Source organism: Anabas testudineus, chromosome 2 (assembly GCF_900324465.2).
Source record: "Anabas testudineus chromosome 2, fAnaTes1.2, whole genome shotgun sequence".
In the NCBI taxonomy this organism is placed as follows: domain Eukaryota; kingdom Metazoa; phylum Chordata; class Actinopteri; order Anabantiformes; family Anabantidae; genus Anabas; species Anabas testudineus.
The window spans coordinates 9,934,320-9,949,308 of record NC_046611.1 but is presented as its reverse complement, the minus strand read 5'-3'; the positions used below and the strand labels follow the sequence as shown (position 1 = coordinate 9,949,308).

Here is a 14,989-nt window from a genome sequence, read left to right as displayed (position 1 = left end):
GAACTCGCCTTTTAACTTATTCTAATACCTTAGATTAAGAAAACATTCTTCAGAAGCTTTCTTCAAATTTGATAAATTCTCATAATCAAATCAACAATTTGTGCAATTTTAAACTAAAATTCTAACTCTGTCCAGACATTAATTAGCAACTACTGGTTCTTATAGTTTTTGATTATTTTGACATCAGCAGTTTTCTTCCTTTTACTGGTGCATTGCTACTAATTTCTTGGCTTGTTGTCACCAGCTGCCATTAGTGTGGCTTGTGTGCTCGTGAGTGCACCAGCCTTCTTTGTGTGTACACAATTAGAGCAGCACTTACAAACAAAACGGTCACAGAGTCATCAAAACATTGCTCTACAGCACCACTAGACTCTTTAGGATGCCTTTAACTTTATGATCTGACCAATAATTATGCAGATATAGGTCATGTATATGTAAGTAACAAAAAAATAAAAATGCATGCTATTTCTCAAATAGGAAAAAAAGCATATCCATGACATGGTTTGTCCACCAGAGACTACAGTGTTCTGTAAACTACATATCATCATAATTCTTAATAATAATAATGAAATTCAATGAATAATGTGAAGAAGAAAAACCCAAACCAGCCTCAAAAGTGCAAAACATACCAAAGATGCACAGCATTTTAAGCTGTTCACTATTACAGCCAAAATCCTAGGCTCTTGAGATGACACACAACTCATTCCTTCACTTTTTATGCAGTTTCTCTACACGTTATCCAATTAAATAAGATCATTATTCTCTTTAAAGTAAATAAAAGATGCTCATGACTGAGACATGCTTTAAATATTAAAACGCATTTCCATGTGAGCTGTTCTATTTTTCTCTTCTATCACTGCATCCTCCACTGCGACATGTGGGAAGAAGAGATGGATGATGGGAGATGGCCTCATAATCAAGCAGTTGACATTTCAGAGGGAGATCAGCTGGGATACGCACCCTTACCATTTACATTCCAGCAACCAGAGACTGCACCAGAGGTTCATGGATGCCTCGTAGACGAAGTGATTAAAAAAGGGCTAATTAAAAGAGAGATGAACTAAAATCATTCCAGTTTTTTTTCCTTTTAATTAAATTTCCCATGAAATGAGATTTCTCGTTTGGCTGCATTGGATGGCAGGCTGAGCTTCTTTTCTTTTTTCATGTGCCCCCATCCCGACTGAAAACAAGGTCCGTGTGGATTACTATTTATGTGTGGTCGCGCACGTGGAATGAGGAGTGACAGTCCACTTATGAGGAGACGTTATGCTCCCTGAGTTTAATTCCTATTCCGGAGATCGGCGTGACAAGAGAGGACACTCACACATGTTAAATATTCAAATTTCAGCTGCGTGTGGGTGAACGAGAGGAAGGAAGAGAGAGGGTGGCGTTCATCGAGCAGCATCTACAAGTTGGTGGCCCCCCAGCAGTAGTCTGAACTAAGCACACTTAGCAGAATACTGCAGGAAGAAACAGCAGCATATACAGTACCGTATAGTCACTTCAGAAAGTACTCAGACCCTCACTTTCTCTTTATTGCATATGGTATTTATATATCTATATATGGGAGGCTGCACTAGTTGAAAGCTGGTGTACAGCCTGTATGCTAATGGCATGCTGGCACTGGACAGCCTGAGTGACAGCTCCTGTGCACCGTGGAGACGTACGGGAGTAATGGCTGCGGCTAATGCAGGATCTCTCGGGACTGTGAATGGGAGAGAATGACAGCTCTGGTAGCGGTAAATGGATGAATGTGTTGAGGTAAATCACTACATCAGTTGCTTTTGAACAGAGTGTCAGGGAAAAGATGGAGAAGAAAGGACAAGATGGGTGAAAAACCAAAAATGAAGAACGGAAAAGAAAAGTGTAAAATTCAAAAAAAACAGATGGAAACAAATTTAAATACTTTATCACACAGATCCAAAAAGTCATGAGAAGATGAAGGTTAACGAATTTCTATTATCTCAGAACACATGTACTCAAATCACGTGTCAAATCATGTGTCGACACGTGTGAGTGAACTACATAACTGTAAAAACAAAGAAAAGGACTGAGGGAGGATAAAGAGAATAAAACGGGTTAGTCCGTCAACTGCCGAGATTTGACCAAAGCGTTGACACAAAAGAGGAAGAGATTGAAAAGCTGTTATGTCCACTTCTCTTCCCCATTAACAAAGTAGTAGGGAGTGTGACAGGTCAATGACTCCAACCGTCATCTGAGAACTGCAGGGTGCACACACACACATATTATAGTGTAAAAGAAAGGAGAGGACTTCTATGGAGGACTTCATAGAGTAAGATTGACTAGACCATGACCTGCAGCGTTTTCTTTACACTCTGCTCTTTTGTGTCTGTAAGTGTGTTGTGCATATATGTGGTCACACCTAAGCCAACACCCCATGGGCTTCTCCACATTCATCAGATTGATATTAATATTCATGAGGAGGCTGGTGGCCGGTGTCTCAAGATGGGGGGCTAATGAATGAGTGTGTGTGCATGTTGCTTTGTGTGTGCATGCACATGCATGTCACAGATGCATCAAATCACAGCCACCTACTCATCTCCACCCTCATCAACCACCAGTGGTGCTCCCTCTGTACATGCTAGCGCTAACATGATACTCTACACTCTTGCCTGTGGTTTGATGCAGGCAGCAGGGAAAGCAGAGGTGTATGTGTGTGAGAGAGACTGTGTGTGTGAATAATTGTCAGGGGCTGGCCCAGATAAAGAGGTCTAGACTCACAGCTAAGCTAACCACTAGGCATACAAATAGCTAACCATTATCTCTCATTAGCATCCTCAGCTAACATAGAGCCCATGCTGTGCGGCTGAGGGCCTGCACAATGGGACCACTCCTGTATGATTGATGATGAATCAGCGTCGGCCACAATAACAGGCCAAAAAAGAAAAGCACTAAAGATAGAATCATTTGGCTGCGGCGAGGTAATAAAAACGTAGACAAACAAAAGGAAGTCAGACTAATCAAGAATGCCAGGCACAGCTCATTAATCTGTGAGAGCCGACGCGGTTTGCAAGCCTGGAGATAAGTCGGATGACTGGCACGTTATGAAGATCACGCGCACTCGTCCTATTCCGTCTACTATCTTTTCATCACCGGCAAAAACAAAAGGATAAAATGAGAAGCAAGATGAAAGCGGCAAGGGCGTTTGGAGAATTGGGTGAAAGCTGAGAGAGTCGAGAAACAAAAGGCAAATGGGACAGTTCCTGCATGGCGCAGGTTCAAGAGAAGCGTTTGCTCAGCAGAGCCCATAGTCACAAAAAGCCCCTCAGCTAGGAAAAGAAAGTCAACCTCAGGTTAAACTGCCAGTGAACAAACGTGATCAAATGCCAGAGCAGCATGTGATCCTGTGACTGTTCATCATCACTTTGAGGAGACAGAAAGCAGGTTTACGTTGGAAAATTAGTCGTTAGAATCTATGACTCTCACTCGTGCACAAATAAAATGCAGATCTTACGATTCGATCCCATAAACCCGGAAAGTGAAGCCTCTGTTCTCTATGATTGGAAAAACATTTTCTTCCATCATTGAAAATTCCCACTGAGTTTACACATCTATTATTTAGCTCTGTCCCCTTTTTCACAAAGACTATTTTGCCAAACTTGCAGTCCTGCACGAGCATGACGCCGTGCACGCACACACACACGCTATAGTTCATGCAGCTTAAAACACCAACTGTTATTGTGTGGTACCAGGTTGGCTGAATATTCCATTTCCATTTCATTTGGCCTTCTTGCTGACTAAGTGTTGGTAATTCATCATTCGTCTGAGCCCAAAGCTTATGAATATGGATTTCAGGCAGTTTATTAGCACATCTTAGGAGAGCATTAGGGGAAATTAGGAAGGGGAATGAAACTTGCTCTTTATAGAAATTGGGACACTGTGTGTGGTGTGTGTGTGTGTGTCTGTGTGTGTGTGTGTGTGTGTGTGTGTGTGTGTGTGTGTGTGTGTCTGTGTGTGTGTGTGTGTGTGTATGAAAGGCAGAAAACTTCAACTCCCAATCCATCTCCTGTGAAGTTACATCACTGCAGTTTCAAGAGAACTTCCCTCTGCACATGGCATTAAATCTGAAATGGTGTCCTTTCATCTGTCTCAGTACAAATGAACATGACAGCTACATCACACAGCACCGTCACCACTCCTACTCCCTTCTGCTTTCTGAAGGGGAGTGGGTTTTTGGAGAGGAGAGAACGGGAGGAAATAGGTTTATTCCCTTACCAAGCCTGTATGGAGCGAATTACGATGAAATCAAATCCAATCAGAGTTTATTTTCTTTGGTTCAAAGCATAGCAGAAAAACTCATTTTGTCACATTTTGTATTCACTTGGTTTACTCCTAACAACCAGTGACAAGCCAACCAGGGTGTGGATTTACAAACACCTTGTTTATTGGACATCCTGTCATCCCGCCAGGCTGGAGAATTTAGTAGGGCGTCAAAACAAATCCACCACCAGACTCTAACCACAGCAAAAACTGACAGGTTCTCTGCTGTAATTCACCGAGGTAAGAATTAGCAGCGTCACAGCACTTTTTGTTATGCTATTCTATCCAAACATGAGTCAGTCTATCAGATGTCTTTTGTGTTGAAGGAGTGGAAGCAGTAATGCTTCAACACAAGGCACAGCACAACACTGCCTGGTCCTCACCTTGTCTCTGTCTTCAACTAGATCGCTCAGCAGGTCGTCCATGTCGAGGATCCCTCCTTCAGCGTACTCCAAGTGATGAGGCTTCACTGGACTCTCCCCGTGCTGGACACAGAGACACCACATAGCAAAAAAAACATATAAATTACCATTAGCGCTACAATATAAAGGAGGAGAACTGATTTATAAAGATACATTTCCATCAGTTTATAAGCACTGGAGTGACTGGTCCCACTACAATCTAAAGTGATTTCACAAAAAACACACAAATTGATTAAATCCCTTGTAAATTACACTGCTTTAATGCCTATAAAGAACTATGTGTTTATGCCGAGGTATCTGTCCCTGTAATATCTCTGGTTGCAGAGGACAATCTGAGGGCTATGTTGTCAACATATGAACTTTATAACATTTTTTTCCCCTTTACTATGATAAAGTTCTTTTCTGTAAGCTTATTTACATATTTCTCAATAGAATTTTCTAGAAACGTGATAGAAAATGTGTATCCATATTCTAATACACAATAACATAATTACTGATCATAAAAAGATAAGTCGTCGGATTCTACGCAGTGTATTTGGAAAGCAAAGTTCAGCTGCATGCACAGTGTCTCACTTTGCAGTGCATAATCCATATCTAATTTAATGACAGGTCAACATTAAACTGTGGTAAAGAAATCTACATTTTCCTAGTTCTAATCAAGAATAAAACTGACTGCCCATTAGATTTTTAGTATATAAATTACACGTGGAAACATTTACTACCGTTTGTTTGCACAATACTGACAGTCAACATAAGAATCAGTGGTATCGCCCAACACAACAGCAGCCTTTCACTGTTTCACTGCTCTGCAGGTGCATAACAACACGTGACCTACATAACACTACGTGTACGCCACTCGATAAAGAACAGTTAGTGGAGAGGAATGCAAGAGTGAGCCAGGGGGAGGGTTGGTAGGAGCTTTTCCAGTTTTGCAGCTCTGTGGGGAGCGGTGGTGGGCACATTCCAGGCCGGGTTCACTGGCACGATGAAGGCAGAGGTCAAAGTGAACACACCCATGGTTCAGGAAATACACTGAGTCTGGTGATTCATCCACAGAGAACAAGAACCAGAACTTGAATACGCTGCTATCTCAAAGCAGAGTACTGTTTACACAACAAACTCAACGGAGAAGTACTGTACAACCAACAATAGCATCTTCCCCTTTTTGTGAACCGGTATTCACATAAACCCTGTTGTGCAGATGCTGTGTTCTGACAAAAAGAGCATGTGGACAATTTAAGATGAGGCTGTTGAAAAACTGCATACACTGAACACAAAAAAGTACTTCAACCTCCAGGAACCGTTAAATTACTGCCGTTTCCCCACAATCTCCATTAAAAATAATTCCTATATGAAGAAGAGACATATTTGACAGGTCCTTATTGTTTCTACCAATATGTGCAGTAGAAAATGGCCCATTATGAACTGCCTGTAACAATAAGCAATCTGTCCAAACCAAGGCAAGACTACATTAGCAGTAAAATTAGCAGCTATAGGCTGTAAGCCTCGGAGACTGGAATGAGTTTGGCTGTGACACAGCAAACGGCTTCTACTGTATCACAGAGCGCTGTTGTGAATGGGCTCGTTCTTGCTCCGCTGCATCCGAATGTGAATTACGAGGCACAAAAAAACAGAAAGGGTGTCTGCCTTTCCCAATGGGCCAGGTTGGTCCCTCATAGAACAGATGTAATGGGGAGCCTGAGATTTGCGTCACAGGAATAAAACCAGAACCTCCTTTTCTTTAGAAGCGCTCATGATACCAGAGAGCGGCAGGTAATATACAGCTACAACTAGCATACAGATAAATAAACTGCAAACACACAGATACACGCGGTGTCCTGACACTGGACAGCTTTTGTGAATTTCAACACATGGTGGGAATTGTGCTGAAAAACCTAACATAATGACTTTAGTTAGTACTATTTAGACACCATTTGCATGCAGTATTGGCACACAATGTTTAGAAAGATTATCTGGATAATGGCCACAGGCCTGTGCTTTCACACCTGGTCTTAAAAACTGTTCCCAGAATCTCAAATTCTGCCGGCACTGTTATCAGATCCTACCATTTGTGACTTGGGTAGGCGGATTTGTGAATCACAAGTAAAGGGAAGCAGTGCAAGCTCATCTCAAATGACCACTATAATAAACTAAGTCTTTAAGTAACAACAATTGAACTCAAAATGTTATATATAAATATTTAATTTAGTTAATTAAGTGACAGTGACATTACTGTAGATACAGAAGTAACCTAAAAACCATGTTTTTACCCTCATAAGGACAGTGATGCGAGTCAAAGCATCACACCTTGCCAAAAAATCTGGTCCAACCTGAGGAACTGCCGGCATTCTTCTCCCTCTCACTCCTGCCGTTTATGCGTGAGTGTTTGTGTCTGAGGCATAAACACAGCAAAGAGCAGTAATTGGCTCTTTTGCTACAGCATCGCATCCCCGGCATTAAGACGCACTCCTTAATAAAATAAGAAGCACTAGTGCGATTTTCGGGGCGAGGGATTAATTCCCATCAGTGGATTAGAGCACAACAATGCCCAAGTGTTAATTAGCATCACCTCTGGGGGCCATGCTTAAGCACACCTGGAAAACCTGTGCTTTTTTATCCTCAGCTAGAACTCACAAGGGCCTAAGAAACACACTTTCTAACTTGTGATGAAAAGGGATGAATGTATGACACTTCAGAGGGAAGGTAATGTGTAAAGAGGAATGAGGGGGATAAAGAAATTCCTCTGAAGTCACTCATTTTCAGTCTCTGGTAATTGCCCTTTGTATCCTTGTCTTAGGAAAAAATAAAAAACAAAAGGAGTTGTGAAGTCAGTCAGTCAACAAGCAGAGGAGAATTACCATGACAGTTTGAAGAGTGAGTTCCCAGCAAATTACACCACTAAGTCCCCCCATCACCACCATTTAAAGCACTATCTCTCCTTCTTCTCCCTCTCCCCCTCTGCGGTGAGCAAACACGACACCACTCGAGAACGGCGAAGCGTTGGGGCGATTAGTGAAGCTAAATTCACCGAGGCGGCGGCGGTGGTGCTATTTCACACTTTGATCCCCAGAAGAATGTGTAATTACACAGCTGCAGGAGAACGGTGTGGATTTAGCTGTGACAAAAAAAAAGTCTTTAATGAACGAGTCGATGAGGAGCTGTCTTCGGGTCACGTCCATCGATGTGACTGCGAGGAAAGAGAAAGGAAGGCTGTGTGGAGTTTTCTCTGTGATGACAGCTAGAAATGGAGACAGTTTGAACTTAAGCTGCCTACATTCTCCTGTAATCATGGGCCGATATTACTCCTAAACACATCAGAAATATATGAAGTAGGGATGCAACAGTTCTTAGTGGCTCATGTTATCCTAAATTCAAGACATCCCATGATATGACAATGTGCTTAATAACATAAGAAGTGCTTTATTAACCATTATACAGTTTATTGGTAGAACTAACAACCATCTAACCAACTCATCTTTGAATTCATCTATTAAAGACCTGTGACCAGAACTCAATTCATTTTATTAAACTGATTTACAACATGCTGCAAAGGCATTGAAAAGAAAAAAGGGCCTAGTTTAAATGACTACATTTGTAAACAGCACAGAGTTTGTCCAATATTTTAAGAAAAGTGGCCTGGCAAAAGGGTTGTTTTTTTTATTATTAAAGCACTTCTAAGATGAATTCCTGTTCCTGAAGATAAGGAATTTACTTAATAGATAATCTGAACAAAGAAATGTCACAATCACTGTCAGTGATTAAACATCCTGATTGTTCACACACTGCTTAGAAATAAACACAGCAGCACATACTGAAACCAGACACAGTAGCACTTTAATTGTGTAACTGAGAACTGATACACAATCACATCTGCTTTTTAATGTCATGATGTCTGGGATGTCTCACTTTAAACATGCCAGGGGTCGTCTGTCCTGTAGTTAAACAAGAACACTTACTACTACTGCACTGTAGTTATGTATATGTATGCTAGTTATGTAAACTGGGGGATTACAGTATTTGCCTTCGGCATAGCTGAACTCACGATGCACATACCAGCCCACATTAGACCACTCCCACATACATTGAGGGCAAAGTGCTTTTAGCTTGTTTAGTGCTCATTGAGGTATAAGGGCTGAAATCTGAACTGAACCGGCAAAAACAAACAAAAAGAAAACTATAGACAGAGAGAAAGTTACCTGTGCTGAGCTGTTTTCCCTGAGAACATCCAAAACCTGCAGTCTACATGCTGGTCCCCCAGGCTACAGGTTGTATATTCATACAATAGTTCTTGAGAACAGTTCTTGACACAGTATGAGCTAGTATGGTTAGTTGAAATGAATTTAAATCAACCTGAATAACTGACTGAGCTTTCAAGTCCTTCATAAAGCAAATAAATCAAACAATTGTTGCTTCTAGAGCCTCAAATATGAGAATTTCCTGCTCAAAATTGACTAAATATTTGATTTAAAATATTAAATCCTTGAAGAGACACTCACTTTTTAGAATAAGTAATTATATAAATGCCAGATGGAATGAAATTATTCTATAATATAAATCTTAACACCTTAGGTGAAAATCTTTACACAACTCCCACAATCCTCCACTTCCTTCATCACATGCCATAATAGCAGTAAGTATAGTCTTTAATCACCACAATGATCACATGTACGCTCGTGTTTTACAAATCATGCTGCATAATTAGAATCAACTTTCTCTACGCAGTTAGTTAAAGGCTTTGTTGCTTAACACAAGAATATAGAGAATATAAAAGCAGCTGAACACGTACAGAGTCACAGCTGCGATTGCAATAAAATAAACTGCTAATTAAGAAGGGTTATATGCCACTGCTGCAGTGCACAGACTGTGAGGAATCCTGTTCAGCATGCGCATGGCCATAAACTCAGTTTTTTGACACTGTTCCTGCTGTCAGCCGTGAGGCCAGCAAGTAGAGAAATGTGCGGTTAATGTGGGGCGCTAAGTGGATTCTGCTGGCAGGAGGAGCCGGCTCATATAGTCAGATCTATTTGGTCCTCTCTGACACTTACAGAGCTGGACTGTCCCCATGATGATCCGCCTCTATTAAGAGAAGGCAACCCACTGCTGAGTCAGTGTCTAGAAACAGCTCCTAATTAACATGCTCTGTGAACAGCAATCAAGGCCTGGGTGCATTCTAATCACACACACACACACACACACACACACACACACACACACACACACTTTTAGCCTACTTCAGCTTGTGCACCACAGCGTGTCTCAGTGACAATCAACAAGGACCGCTGGGCTGAGTGGGCATGGCTGTGGATGTCAGTGAAGCAGGGATGAGGCAGCTCAGGGGACATAAAGCTAGATGAGCTCCTCTGTATGTGTGTGAGTGTGAGTGTGTGTGTGTGTGTGTGTGTGTGTGAGTGTGTGGTCATGTGGGTGCTTGCATGTGCCCCTTCACTGAGTGGAAGCAATCCATCGAGCCATCCAGCCACCCAATCTGTCCTTCCATCCCTGCTTCAGCGCCCCACCACCACCACCACCACCACCACCACCACCACCACCAAGCCTCGCCAAGGGAAGGGTGCGTGGGCAGGCTGAGGGGGGTACCAGCCAACCGATAAGACCAGGGCCTGTCACCGGTCCTAATCCCCAATCACTCACAGGACAAAGCCTCCTGTCCACCGCACACATCCCCGACTGCAGCCACATAGGGGACATCAAACAGTAAACTTCCACCTGCCCGCTGAGATACCAGGGCTTAAACAGGGAGCTATTGTACAGGTAGACAGCCGAGACTGCAGCCAGAGCCACTCACACCCTCACAGAGACGAAAAACACACATCAGCATGCTATCCTGCGAGGACAGCATGCGCACACAAAGCTGCTGATTAATAAAAGGTCAGTTCGGTGGAATGATTAATGTTCAAGTGATTGTAGCATCGGGGAGCAGGAAGCTGGTGGTTCGTATCTTTGTGTTAATGTAGAAACTGTGAGTAAGATGTTGAAAACAAAAACAAGTCGCAGGAAAACAACAGTTATATTAGACCATCAGCCGTTTGTGTGCTGTGTTTCTACATTTCAGGTATGAACTTAGCATCCTTGTTTGACTTCTAAAGAAAATTCAATTGCACTAACGAAAACCTGCCTCTGCTTTCCATATATTAACATATCTCTCAAGGTGACATCACCGGGTGGAGGAGTTTCACATTTTAAGCCATGTTGCTTTACTCTTGGTGAACCTGCTCCTCCAGGTGACATAATCTGAACTGAAACCTCCTCCAGATGATGTCATACGTGCAGTATTTACCTCAAAACTAAAAACCATAGGAAGCAAAAGCCTGAAAAACTGTAACGTCACCTTTTAAAGTGTTTTATTCCTTTAATGTTGTTAAAGTTAGCAACCAAAAATCCAATAAATACAGTAGCTAATGCTACTTTAGCTTGGTTGCCAAAGTTAGCCACTAAAAAACACATTTAAAGCAGGTTATGCTTATGAATAAGAGATTTACATGTATGAAAAGTGACAACCACAACAACAACAAACAACAATTACATTATAAATAATGTCAAAGCAAATTATAACACTTTTAAAGACTCATATTTAAGCTAGCAGCTAGCTGTAAGAGCTAATGGCTATAATAGGCTGTCACGTGACCCACACCCACGTCGGACAGGTCTAATAAAATGATAAGAATGACTTAAAGAAACAAAATAGGACACACATCCAGGTACAAACGGTGTCACAGACACAGACATGTGGTGGATAAGTGACCCAGACAAACAGTTCTCAACTTTACCTGCTCCAAAATCCTGTGGTACCTCCGCGTGGCTTGGTCGATTAAGTCCCGGACGGTCCATCCAGCTTTACAGGGAACCACCACCGAGGTGTCCCCGAAAGTCACCGTCACTTTCATGTTAACTGTGGATTCAAACGTTTCTCCAAAAAGCTGACGAATTAATCCAAGTTTCGATACAGTCCCGACAAAAAAAAAAAAAAAAAAAGCCCGTGAGAAGAAAGTGTCACCTGCGTGTCGAAACCGGCGCAACAGGTGTCTCAGGTCAGAAGGAAATCACGGAGAGGTTAGTAGTTCAGCTTTACTGACAGTAAAACCTCAGAAGACATACTATTTACAACAAAACCCTCAGATTAGTTCCAGCGAAATAGTAATTAGGACCGCAGAGCGTGGCTTTCTGTCATGTTCAGCTGTTCGCTGATCCACCCAAACAAAACAAACTGAGAGAACCCGGAAGAAATCACGGTGACTGAGGCTCTTCAGGAAACTCACCGCTGCCAGTGTGGAGACTGGTTTATGTAGACACAAATTAAAAATAAGGGCTAATAGAAAAGGATTACAGATGGACAAAAAGGTTTTCATGCAATGATCAACTGGTGTTCACTTACTTTTCTTTTTAAAGACATGTCCTGATACTTCAGCCTGTTTAAAAACAGTATGTAATCATATAGTTTGCATGTTTTCCTACATGACAATCAACCTGCTGGAAATGTATTTAAATTTAAACTTGAAAACGTGAATAATCTTTGCATATTTGGCATTTCTAAAAGTCACAAGAGGTTTTTCATTTATTGATATATACCATGCAAACTTCATTAGGAACAGGAGTACAGTAAATCTCACTGTTGAAACATACCTTATAATTACTGAACCTTTGAAATACAGTGAGGTAGAAGAAAAAGTGCAGAAGCAATAGTACATCAGTGGAAAACTCTATAGGTCTGTTTTTACTCCATCAGCACCCGGTTTAATTCTCTGCTATATAAGAACTTTAATGTGTAATAATAAAAAGAGTGGCAATTTTATATTATGTAATAGATGAATAGGTCAGTCTTTTATCGAGCCGGACTTGATTAAAATTTCATTTATAATTTATAAAACGATTTTTTTTACCATAACAGAACTTTTGTCCAGTAAAAAAGTGAAATCACTTCCTAAAGGCCACATTTTTACAAAAGCACCCGTGTAACATCACATTATTCACAGGACAGGCTGAGAAACTATTATGTAAACTGTGCACGAACGTTTACAGGTAAATAATTTAGCCTAACTCCCTCCCTTCTGTAATCCCTGTGCACACACAGCACCTGTACACACACACACACACGTCACACATACTAATTACCCAACTATTATGGTCTGTCATTTTATGTCATTACGTGTGTTGTGAAATTGCCTTTATGGATATTAATGGCTACTGACACGCTCCTGTGCCCTATTCGCACACATTGTTTGGTTTTGCTCTGTGGAGACCCACACACACACTCACACACACACACCTCCCCACCCCAAAATCAAATCAGAAAGCCACCATGGAAGATGGATTCATAACTGGGACAAGCAATTATTTCCACTGCCACTATTCACCCAGTTCATCCAAAATGTACAGAAGGGAACAATGGAGAAAAAAAGAGCTGACAGCCTCCTTTGCCTCATGTTGTGTGTCACTCCTCTCATCCCCAGTAAACAAGGTGAGTGAAGAGGACTGAGAGAGCAAGGTGTAAGTAGAGACAGCAAATACAAAGATGGAAAAAGATGTGTTGTTGCCAGCACTTGGCTGCGCTCGTATTCAGTCAGCAGTGCAACGTGTTTCCATACAACATTATTACCCTGGGAACTTGAAAAATGAGAGACGTGAGGTGTATCTGACAGAGGATTCAGACATGATCTAACCTGTTCTTTAATCCTTTATTTATCCAAGGATGTAACACTGACACAGGCACTGGCCCACATTCAAACTCTCTGTGAATGAAAGGCTTAAACCACAGTTCGAGTCTTTGGATGAACTTTTTACACTCACCTGGTTTCAGTTCCTTCACAAACGTATTTCAGCTGCGCTTGGCAAAAGGCAATGATTCAACGATTCTGAAATTTCAGATGACTCCATTACTAAGGAATCATGTAACATGAATCCAATAAACTGCATACTTTTCTGACCTACAGTAAAAAACATTTAATACCACGGCAGGTGCAGAGTCTGACAAAATATTCGGGGCACTGATTGTGAAAGGAGGGCAGCACACTGCTATCGCACTGATTGCAATCAGATTTTTTGATCGAGCCATGCATTCTTTAAAAAAGATTTTTATTTTTAGTTTTAATGGAAATATTTTATTTAATGTCTATGATTTGCATTGTCACCTGTTCTAATCTCATTTAGCTTAATATCTTTCCTTCACTGGCAACAAGGATTCTAGCTCCCTTCCCTTTTTGTTGTGATAAATTATTGAGTGTAATCCTCAATTTCTCCCAAATTTTATTTCTCAAACACCCCAATTCTTTTTCTTCTTCGTCTTTGAAGCAGTGTTATAATGTCATCAAGTTCAAGCTGTGAAATGACAGCCTACTCCTTTTAAAAGGTTCATTTAAAGCCAGAAAAAGTGCAACAAATCCCATTTCCAGATTACAAAGTGATAAAAACGAAATTAGAAACATTATATTTTGTACCTGCTAATAGAGCTGCCTAAATCTTACACCCTGCACCTTTAAATTAAACTTGGCTTGTTTAAAAAAGACCTCTTAGGATTGCTGCAAAAAGAAGCTTTTCCATTGGTTCAAGGTGGCTACCTGACTGCATTCTCATTTATGTTAGTCATAAACAGTAGTCATGTGTTTTGCACTACATATGACAGGGACCTCAATATGTCTTCTCAGTGTGAAAGCAATGTAACACAAAGATACGTCGTCAACGTCAGAAATGCAGTGAGAATTTAATTTGATCTGTTCCTACACAGGAAGAAATTAGCTGTTGCCTGACCTGAGCAGACAGGTTTGACAACAATGCCGCTCTGCAGCGTTTGCACGACATAACCGTCATTTGTTGACTCTGTGATGTCACTTTCACTAATAATAGAGCGACATGCTCTTTACTGCGCCCTCACCTGTGATGGAGTTGAGCAATATGTGATGCAAAGGCAGGAGTTGTGACGATTTTGTTGCCGTCCACCAGAATTTAACAATGAACAAGTGTTTGAACGGTCTATCAAGCTTTTCTTTTGGGCCTTTTCAATCTTATCCTCATCTGGAAGTAAGGCGTGCTAGCCAAAGTGTCGGCCGTCAATAAAATCCCAGTGATGGTTTTTGTTGTTTTGTTCGTCTCTCTGAGTGCAATTTGCAGGGTTGGGTTGTCTGGGTCGATAACTGTGTTGATTTGCTTTCAGTCTTCAAGCAGTGCCCCTTTTCTAAAGAGCAAAATTGACATGTTCTCAGCGGCAGTGCCACCACCCCTGTGTTTTAGCTCAGTGTGAGACTGAAGCCGATCAATAGCCGAGACTTGCTTCACTT

At 41.4% G+C, this 14,989-nt stretch overlaps 1 protein-coding gene across 1 annotated transcript in view; it reads right to left on the bottom strand.

Moving 5' to 3' along the window:
- The window catches only part of pard3ba (par-3 family cell polarity regulator beta a), a 134,077-nt gene extending 122,137 nt beyond the window's left edge, over positions 1–11,940 (bottom strand). The window contains exons 1-2 of the mRNA XM_026362167.1: positions 11,489–11,940; positions 4,665–4,766 (exon numbers count right to left, since the gene is read on the bottom strand). Coding sequence (XP_026217952.1) covers positions 4,665–4,766; positions 11,489–11,605 — 219 coding nt within the window. The 5' untranslated portion in view covers positions 11,606–11,940. The remainder of the gene's footprint in view (positions 1–4,664; positions 4,767–11,488) is intronic.
- Between the last annotated feature and the right edge of the window lie 3,049 nt (positions 11,941–14,989).